The 10,889-nt window shown below is 46.9% G+C and overlaps 1 protein-coding gene across 2 annotated transcripts in view; it reads right to left on the bottom strand.

Annotated features, from left to right (window-relative positions):
- HK1 (hexokinase 1) overlaps nt 1-10,889 on the bottom strand; it is a 38,560-nt gene that overhangs the window by 27,288 nt on the left and 383 nt on the right. For both annotated transcript variants that reach the window (XM_010173531.1, XM_029086373.1), the window contains exon 2: nt 4,311-4,473. In XM_010173531.1, coding sequence (XP_010171833.1) covers nt 4,311-4,473 — 163 coding nt within the window. The remainder of the gene's footprint in view (nt 1-4,310; nt 4,474-10,889) is intronic.

Here is a 10,889-nt window from a genome sequence, read left to right on the forward strand (position 1 = left end):
TTTGTACTTCAAAGATCTGAAGCCAAATTCACTATCCTCCCACCTCCACAGACTTTAGGGTGTAATTCAGACAACAGAGACGTGTGGTCTGGCTATCTGAGAAATGGCACTTTCAGCACCCCCTGGAGAGCAAAGCAAATATATTTGACTGAACTGCTTCTCCTATCTCGCCTTATCAAAGAGGGGACAAACAAAGACAGCAATCGTTAAAGTCTGCAAAAAGATAATATTTAGGGAAGCAGTGCGCTCAACTTATCACACAGGAGTGCATGTCTAGGCTGTAGTTAATCACCAAGGCTCTCTGGAAGCATCCGTGTCTGCTCACGGCACCCCCAGGCTCACCAGCGCTGCTCAGAAGGCACTGAAGCAGAAGTGCACGGCGATTTCTCATCCTGGTTTCCTCAGCAGTTTGTACCTTTCTGCGGTGTTAGAAGTGCCCCAAGTCATGGTGGGATGAGCTGGCTCCCCAACACCCTGCACCACAGATGCGTATTGCCAGTCCCATCCTCCAGCGCTCTTTGGCCTCTTTCCACTCTGCCTTCCAACTTTGAACTATGACTTTGTGAAGGTCATTCCCAACATCACCGTTTTTCCATTTCTACCTAAATTCAACAAGGAAAGACCTCCAGCATTTGGGAAGACTGGTACCTTTTGATGTGTCACCTCAGACTTGGACTCAGCTCTCAGAACCTTCTGTCCCCACACTGTCACCAAAGTGTCTGGTATGCAATTTATCCACAAAGATTTACAGACCCAGACTTGCCTCTGCGATTACTCTACCCAGTCTCAGACCAAAACTCCTAAAGTCTAGCTCAGTGAACTGCTCCTCCTCATCGCCCCATGCACCTCCAGGAGCCCCATCCTGCTCAGCAAAGCCAATGGGCTGGACAGGGATTCCTCAGGGCAGGACCTCTAGCAGGAACAGCCTAAGAGAGGCAAAAGCCCTTCCATTTTTCCAAGGTTGCAGTGAAATACAGAACAAAGCACTGTCATGTGAGAAACCACAAAGAACAATAACCTCCATACAGAAAAACTTACCAAAAGAACAGTTGGAGCCCAGAACTCCTAACAATCCTAATTTTACTGCATTGTATGCAACTTTTCCCTCCTGCTGCTTAAGACAGGAGCAAAAAAAAGAAAAAAAAAAAAAAAAAAGAGTTTGACAAAGTACAGATCTTGCAGCACTTCCCTACCTGTTTCCAAACAGTATGGCTTTAAACATCACTTTCCTCAAGTACAAACGTAATTTAAAACGTGAGCATATCCAAACTGTAGATGCAGTTTTGTAAAACAAATTCAGTAACTCGGAACCCCCTTCACCACAAAAAGACCAGAAACAAAACATTTAGTACAAGTGTCTCATTAAGCCAAATACCTGAATAAGCTTTATCATATGAGTATCATTGTCAAATGCAAGTCATTACCTCCAATAAATAATGGAAAAATCAACACTGGACCAGATGGCCCTTTTTCAAGCCTAAATGCACCTTGGTACACACCTCAAACAAATACTGCACTTCAGAAATAGACTGAAGTATACTCTGTCAGTAAATTAACAGATTAGCATGTTTGATTTCCACCACTGTCAAGCTAATCGCAAGATAAATTTTCATAATTATCATATTATAATTCTATTATTAAAATAATTATAATAATTAATAATATTTTTCCCCCATTTCAGTTAAAAAGAAGACAGAACTCTGGACTAGAATATAAAGCTTTCTGAGTGCAAAGTAGCAGTTTACTTTCAGTGTACTTCAGGAATTAAACCCAAGTAGTAGTATTTATCTATGCTTTATAATACCAAGATGCAATCAAACCTGCTGTAAATTAATTTAGGAAGATCATTTGAAAGCATTTTGAATTAGCTTGAGATACTGTTCTGGGTACTCTGGACAAAAAAAACTTGTGGCTGCCATAAATTAAGCAACTCTGAATGAAGCAAAAACCCCTGCTAACACCAAAGTCTCCAGAGTCACCAAAATTATTACTTAAAAGCTCCTTGTTAATAAAGATTACAAGCACAGATCTGAAACTAAACAACAGTATTTTTCTGAATAGTCAGCTCTCATAATAATAATCAGACTCAGAGGAAAGAGCTTACAAGGCAGTAATTAGAGGTAGGCCAAAAAAAAGGGCAGGCTTTCAGCCTCTGGCTTTTACAGAGGGACAGCTGAAGGTAGAAATTGCCATCAGCCGGGAGCTGAACCCACACTTTGGGCGCAGCGACACACACACATCCATGAGGGTCCTCCAGAGCCTCCTGGAGGAAAAGGGAAGGTGGCTCCATGTCTGCCTTGGCTGCATCTGTGCCACAGCTGCGCCGGACATGTCCGACACATGCAGGTGAGTCAGGAAAAGAAATGCCATGACACCTACCCACAGCAAATATTGCTCATACCTGGGGGTCAGAACATGCCTTTTCTAGGCAAATAATGGGATGCTTTTGTCTGCATTTCTAACAGCTATCCAAAGAGGCACTCATAACACACATACAGATCATCAGTGTGTTATACAGAAACTGTCTGGGGTAAAGCACTGCCTTGCTCTAATCCGTGCTGCAAATACACTGCCCATAGCGTGCCCGTCCGGAGAGGCTGGCAGGAGCCAAATGGGCACAGGATCAAGAACCGAGCACCTCGTGCAGAACACACAAGGTTGCTTTTTTAAGTAGGCGCGTAATATGTGATCTGAAATCAATGCCTTGACGTACAGACACATATATACTCGGACCAGGGCTACGCACTGCTCTGGCTCATGCTTGGTCCCAGCAGCATTCGTCAATCTCCCACCTCTCCTGGCCAGGCAGATCCCCTTTTCCCTATGTCATATTGTACCTCAAAGTCTCTCCGGTTTGTGCCATGGAACTATTTGCAAAATTATTTCACTCACTGTAAGCAGCTCAAATTTGCTAACTTACAGTGCCTGAAAGAGCAAGGTACTGGGGACAGGTCTGCGCTCAACTGAACTCAAAACATACATGAAGGAAAAAACAGGGATTTCAGAGTGATAAAAATGCTGATTCCACGCAAAAGCCCTCCACACAAAAGTCCTCAAGTCATCTCACCTGCGAACCCTTAGAGCAACCTCTACCCAGCCGTGTGTGGCAGCTTCTAGTTTCAACACAACATTTGAACATAACAGCCAGCAGTGCTAAATTAAGGGAAACACACGATTCAAGTTTGTTCTCCCTTTGTTTTTTGGGTATTTTTTAGACAGAGAATCATGTTTCAACTAAAAAGCTTAAGGTGTCAGAAAGCAACAGCAAAGCAGCACTACCAGAGACTTCCACCTGCCAGACAGTGCCAAGTAAAACAAAGCACCAGGCTTCATGTCCTTTCACCCAATAAATTCTTGGGTTTAACTCAGAAAAAGCCTCAAAACAGGTAAAGGTGTTATGCAGTTCTTGCAACTGCAATTTCTGCACACAGGGACATAATCTGTGGTAGGCACCAAACTACAGTTAATCAACTCATGGTACATGAGAAGGAAATCCAGTGTTACCACTAAATAGTGAACACTTATATACTGTTTATAAATATATTTATATACTCTATATCAAGTATTTATTTTTTTGTAAACACTAAAATAAATAATAGGAGCAATCTTGTTCTCAAATACCAACACAACACCTTTTTGGTTTCTGATAGCTCTTTGTGCCACTTTTATCAGGTACAGTGAGCATGGAAAAAGAGAGTCCTATATCTGGATGGAAAAAACAAGTCCTACATCTGGATGAAAAAAGCTTAGTACACCAGAGAGGCAGCTTTTGAGCCATACACTGCAGCCTCTGAGTTTTGAGAGTTTGCCCTAAGACAGTCTGCAAGAGGTAACTACAAAAAGCAGAACAAATACAGGAAACTCAGATTCAGCATGTAAGGGTTCACACTCAACAGGGGAAAAAATAAGGAGGAGAACAGATGTTGACTCAAACAGCAAATTACTACAAGCCACTGTATTTGTTAAGACTGTAGATCACATGAGTGTGAATTGCATAAATCAAAAATCTTCCTATGTGAAGTATTGATTGTCAGACAAATCTCAGTGTAAATGTACTGTCTGTTAATGGACTGATTGCTAGGAAGGGCTCTTCCACTGGCATTAAAGTGGGTTTGACACAGGAATCACAAAACCCTCCAGCATCTGTGGGAACAGACCTGCACGCAGAGGGGAAGCTGTCTTTGAAATGTTGTCTGGGCTTGCCAGAAAGCAAATTGTTCTTGTTCTTCATAGCGCACTGGTATATTTCTAGCAGGTTTCCCACAAAGCACACCATGTTTAATATGGAAAACAAATACCCAGCTCCTTACCTGAACCATCAGGAATGGACCTCACAAATGTAGGAAGCATCTTCACTGTAGCCGTTGGGTTAAAATCTCTGGAGAGGCCGTTCTTCATCTCTCTCCTGAAGCGAGCCATAATATCTATCAGCGTTTCGTCAGAGAGCCGCATGGCGTAAAGGTATTTATCAATCTGGGGAAAAAGACAAACACCACCATGGAGTGAAAGACTGCCCTGAGGTGCCGAGTGGGGCTATGCCTCTCTTGAATTACAAGAATAGCACATAGGCCCAGCTTGGCCCCAAGGTTTGGCCAAGCTGACAATACAGCCACACACTTCATGCCTCGTCTTTCAATTCAAAATCAAGGAAAACGTGCAAGTGCTAGGACCTACGTGAGCTGAAGTCCACCCCACCTTATTGCCTTCCCAAGGCAAGGCCTAGTCTCACATCAATCTGCCTCCTCTTTTCCACACAAAACAGTTCACCCAGAGCCTCATATCACTATCTCAAACTCTCGACCCACTTCTCAGCTCTCCTGACTGTCCATGAGCTGACCAGCTGCAGCTAAAAATCCCTCTTTTGGCACTCTGTGCTAGCTGGGGTGATGTGGGTGTCACTGCAGTCCACAGAGGTGCCTTTCATTGTGAAAGACCTGCCACAGCGGTTTGGGGCTACATCACAGGCTAAGAAATTATTTCTGTGTAGCAGACCATGTTCCCTATCCCACCTCAAAGCTATCACAGCCAGAGGGTCAGGAGAAGCAGAACTTGGCTGTGGGCAGGTAGCATCTTCCTCCTCAAGATAAAACATCAAATTAAAAGTTGCTGACTTCTCCTTTGTGGCTTCCCAAGATCAGAACTTTCTTTACCTCCCTGGAAAAAGGAGGCAGTTCCAGTTTTCCAATAATATTGCTTTCCATAATATTACACCCATCTTCACCATCAGAAAGAGCGAGAGATGCTTTGATGCCTCACAAATACAACTTGGCCTTGAGGGGGGTTCTTGCTAAACACACACGTCCCACCCCTTTTACCTCAGCTGCTAGTCTGTTCTTGCCTTGTTTCATTATCTGCCTTGGAACTTTGGTTCTGAAAACATCTCAGATCGAAGCCACACCTTTGGGATCACTTTTGCTTCCAGCTTAGTAGGACCAAGAAAATAAAACCCTGCCCATGTTTTCTGTCCTCAGCAAAACTGGAAAAGCCACCTCATTTTAAACCCCAGGCCATCTCTGTGCCGAGGCCACCCATGTCTCCTTTGCTGCTCTGGAAGCCTTGTGAGCAACTCATCTCTCAGCTGGCATTATGTCCTAACAGGAACAACGCCACAATAAAACAACCCATGTGAAACGTACGTATGCAAGTGTCCATATACCAGGGACTTTGAGACAGGAAGGGCTGAATAATGCTATTTGCGAAGGAAATGCAGACAATCAAAACATAATTAAACCCTAAACTGACAGTAAAACCAGCGCCAATTTAATTGTTCCTGCAGAAAGTACTTCTGTTTGCATATAGTTGAGGTCTGCACCAAAGATAGAGTATCTCACCGAGCCAGACACCCTCCCACCGTGACCCAGCACTTACAGAGCCGGGGGAGGAAGGCACGGATGGATGGCGCCGCTGGGCACAGCTACCCGCTCTGATCCTGAACCGCAGGGCTGGGGAGGGGGCCAGGCTGCGAAGCGTTCAGTGCCATCGCTCGCAGACAAAGAGCAAAACGGTCATCAAATAGACATTAAGGGGCAGTTACAATGCAACGAAACGATAGCGTTTTGTTTGCTTCACAAACTGGTGGAGCGTTTGCTCCACAAACCGGTGAAGTGATGGTGCGAGCGTATAGCTAAACAGAAGAGCTGAGCCCAGGTTCTCTGTTGCAGAGGACAAATGTGAGACTCCAGGGCAGCATCCCCACATCCCAGCTGTGTCCTGTGCCACCTCGATGGGCTGATGGCCCCATCACAGTGACAACCACAGCCAGTCACTGGTGTCATTTCACTCCAGGAACAAAAACCTGGATGGGATGCATTCTCTCTGCAGCCCCAAACGGTGTGGGGACAGACACAGAGGCTAGGGTTGGGACGGCCAGGAAGGTCTCTCCTCTGCAGCAAACCCTGACACAGGTTTATTTTTTAGCAGAGACTGTCAAGTCATGATGTCAAAGCATAAGGTTATTCCTTTTTAAAGGGGAGGGGTGAAGAAAACCCCTTAAAACTGAGCTTTTAGCAGTTCACGTTGACGCTCAGAGGTCTGATGCCCCAGATCTCACAGTGAAAGCTACACTAACACTCCATTCACAGTCAGACTTCACTGTGCAATTAACATACCCCTCCGCAAAGCCTTCCACACCCTCCTCCCAAAAACAGGGCTGAAGGATTCCTTCCCCACCAAAAGCCCTGTTGTAAATGCAGCTTTTGGCATTTGCACGGTCAGGACCAGGCAGGCCCGTTATCCCCACCTCTGCCCCTGTGCTACCCTCAGCAGTGAGGGAACACGGGAGGGAGGGCTCTTTTTCATCCTGTGAAACACCAATGAGCGCCGCCAGCGCCCTTACATAATTGGGCTGGACCCTCCTGCACGCAGGGAGCATCGCCTCGCGTTGCATCACGGTGCATCGCGTTGCGTCGCATCGAGGCCATCTTCACCGCTGAGCCTCAGGGGGTGGGGAGGGAAATGGGAACTAAACCTCGGCTTGAAACAAAATCAATCCTCTGTGTGACCGTTTCCAAAATTTTTTTAAAAAGATAATTTTTTCTTCCCAGGCAGGAAAAGGGCTAGTCATTCTGACAGCACAGCTGCAAGGGAAAAAGCGCTGGCGGCACAGGCAGCCCTCTGAGGGAAAACCCTCAGCAAATAGCCATAAATCACTGTGGGGGAGCTGGAGGCTGGATTACGGGATGGAGGTTTAATAACTCCCCGCTCTGCCTGCAATAAAAGCCGATCAGAAAGCAAATCTCAGCCTTATCCGAAGGGAAGCAGTGGAGGGGCCAGTAGGAACAGTGACAGGAGCTGCCAGCAGCAGCTGACAGGACACACAGCCCTGCTGAGGCTCCTGTGGCTGTGGCCCCATGAGAGATGGGTGCCAGTCCTTCCTGAGAGATGGCAGAGAGCTGGAGCAATTTCAGACAGATGGTTGTGCAGACAAGGAGCAGAAAACACTCCTTTATTTAGCTGCCATCTCAGAGTCATCTCCCCAGGAAGGATATCTTCCCAGAGTGCCACTATGGGAGCCCTCCAAGAGCTCCATCACTTTTAAAACTTTTTCTTAGCAAAAAACCTAGCCAGACAGAATCTGTGAGCAATTTTTCAAAAATAGGATTTCATAATCTGAACCATATGCACACAATTTTTCTTGATCACTTAGGAAAGACACTTTCTGCACTTGGGGAAAAGAAGTTTCTGAAAACCCAGCCATCACAGCAGCCTCCACGGGAAGTTGTGAATAATTATAAGTGCATAATGAAACAGGCAGCACTAAAGGCCATTCCTTAAACGCATGCCTCATTCCCCGGACACTGACAACAGTCAATGGTATCCAAGAACACCGCACTCCCACAACAATTTCAGAAATCATTACCACCTATTTTACTGACATAGCCTTTGTACGAAAACCCTTCAGCATGTAAACATTTTTCCGCAGAGCTAATCATACATAGTCCTTTCAGCATCAGAAAGATTCATCAGGAGTCAAAGCATGTTAAAACAAGTAGTTTAGACATCCTGAAACTGTTTGTGCTTACCTATGATTTATCAGATTGGTTCCTAAAAAGCCTTTATACTGGCAGGTCACAGTTACAGGGCTTTTTTCAATGCTACTTGCTACATTTTACACCCCATTCCATCACCTTCTTTTCAAGGTGAAATGACATTTAAATGCCACTCGTGGATTGCAAGATTTTTTTTTCTTCTCTCCTCAGATAATATGACAAAAAGTTATTGTTCCCCTGGCAGACAGAAACCAGGCAACACCTAGAGGCTCCCTTTGCTGGGGCCAGCTACTGCAGGTACAAACCTGTTGGAAACAAAGGTACTCAAAGGCAGTTTTACAGAAGCTCCCCTGCGCACAGGCCAGCCGTGCAGATGCCAGGGACTCTCCGTGGTACCTGCGCTCCTGAGGGTGGAAGTCAACCTTTTAAAAGAAGTCGAGGCCTTGGTTCAGGCTGTGCAAAGTCCTCTGTCACAGCCAGGATGCTGAGTCCAAGCTGCTGCCCCTGGAGAACCACAAACATTCAGGGAATAGATGTTTTCAAAAACATCTGGATAATTTATCCTGCTTGGAGTAAAACCACATGCCTATTTAGATGCTACATCATACCATACAAGGGCATCATACATCACCAGCTTGCATCTGCACAGTGGGGTCACGTGCAAGTGCATGTACGTGTGGTTTCATGGGAAATGTCCCTTTGCAGGGGCTGCTGGGCCATGGGGCTGCCAATGCATCATGAACTACCCACACCTTCGACACTACACATGCACGCTGCCTATTCCTCCCGCTCACCACGACTCATCTCGAAAAACGTTCCAGAAACTGGAAAAAAATTACTCCGAAACTCAAGGGAGTGTCTAAAATCCAGCAAAATCAGCACACACTAGTTCTTAGACCCAGGGTACCTTGAGGGCCTGAAACCACCAGCCCCATCTGTGCCCCTCAACAAGATCTCACCATAGAAAGGCAGCGCTAAGCATTAGTGCCACGCAGGGATGGGAACACCCAAAAAAGGGGGGAACGAGGTCACAAGGGAAGAAAGATGTTCAGCCTCAGAGCAGTGGAGATCCCTGTAACAAATCCATTCCCAAATTCACCTCACCAGTGCTTTTAACCCTTTCACATTCCCTTCTGTGACCCACAGCAGTATCCTCAAGGTGACCTGCCCACCTGTGCCACCAAATGCCATATGGATCGCTGCCACAGACCAGCAAGGCAGAGGAGCAGCCACCATGGCCAGGAGCCCTGTGGCGCAAAGCAGCGAGCAGGGGCAACGCCTCGGTTGGCAGCCCCCAGCTGCAAGCACGTAACCAGCACCAAGTGCTGCTCTGCAGGAAGCAGAGAGGAGAGGGAGGGACCTGAAAAGAAGCCATGCAGGCATGTATTCCTGTAAGCAGTATGCCGAGATGGAGCAAAACCCCTTTTGCCCCGTGGGGGACAAGGGAACGGAGTCCACTAGCTCCCAGCAGCTGTGGGGCAGCAGAGCTATGGGGCTGAGCCTCTGACTGTGGCAGAAACCCTCCCAAAGGACAGCCAAAATTGGGGGGGCTCAATATCCATTCCAAAAGGATATGAACAGGAAAAGATGTCTTACATCCTCCAAAAACAGCAGCTTGCTATTTTTTTTAAATTAGATTTTTTTTGTTTTATTTTCTTTTTCAGACAAAACTAGATTGATCCATAAGAATGATTTACAGCTCCCTGGCCAAACGATTTCCCCTGCTGTCAGACAATAGCAGCCTCACGGTGCCAAACCAGCCTGCAATAAATAAGCCCTGGGAACACCAAGAGTTTCTCTCACTGTGCCTTCCCCACGTAGCCTTTCTGCTGCTCCTCAGCCAGCGCGCCCCTGTGCTTATCTTGGGTTTCTAAATATAACAGGCACAGCGAGACAGAGAAGGCCTTACCCAGGCATGCATGCCTGGCACCAGCAGCAGCACTTACAAATCCTCCAGGAAAAGGAAAATAAAGGGTCTGGGGAAAAGGAAGAGCCACGTACATGGGGCCAGAACATGTAGAAAGCTGCAGGCTGCATGAGGCCTTCAGCTCCTCACAAAAACCGCTGGGAAGAAAAGCAAAAGACCTAAACCATGGAAGGAGATGTGGAAAATATGAGGTGCTGTCTCAGGTAGTACCCAACAGAGGAGTGGGCACAGGTGAGCATGTCTTGAGTGGGGCAGGACAGGCCACCCACACACAGGAGCTAAGGTCTTCCCAGGCACAGTCAGGAGCCCAAAGGAAAGAGGTGCTCTCATCCCCCCAGGACAAGCCCCGAGACCACTGCAAATCAGCCCTGCTAACACTGCCACCGAGGCTTCTCCAAAATATTTTAGGGATGCCTTCAGCAGGTGCTCCACCATGCAACTAGGTGGGTCACGCAGCATGGCAGGAGGAGGTGGCAGAGGGGAAGCCTCCGCTTCCTGACGTCAGCCCGACTCTGTGACGGGGCTCGGTGATATTTGCAATTATTTTTTCCCATTTGTGTCCCCACATCCCTAGCCCCAGGCTCTCTGCTCCCTACAGCTCTGCAATATGCTCTGCCGGAACCTAACTGCCATGTTTTTATTTATCCTGTGCTCTGCATCCGTTTCCTTGTGGCAGCGCTAAATCCCAGGGCTATACCAACCACACAGCAGCCATCACCTAACGCGAAAGGAAAGGAAAAGAAGCCCATCGAAACACTACTACTTTTTAAGCACACCTATGAACTACTTCCTGTAAATTCAGAAGCTGCAGTGGCACATAATTCAAAAGCTACCTGCTCTGGTCACTCCCATGCTGGAGTGGCAGATGCCCGCAGGGACCCTGGGGAAGAAGGGGAAATTCCCTCTCCAGGGATGCTGGTGCCTGCTAAAAGCCTGGCAGGATAATTCCCACCACCCTCACTGCCAAAGCCCCC

The sequence above is a fragment of the Antrostomus carolinensis genome, unplaced genomic scaffold, assembly GCF_000700745.2.
Source record: "Antrostomus carolinensis isolate BGI_N321 unplaced genomic scaffold, ASM70074v2 scaffold17308, whole genome shotgun sequence".
Lineage (NCBI taxonomy): Eukaryota > Metazoa > Chordata > Aves > Caprimulgiformes > Caprimulgidae > Antrostomus > Antrostomus carolinensis.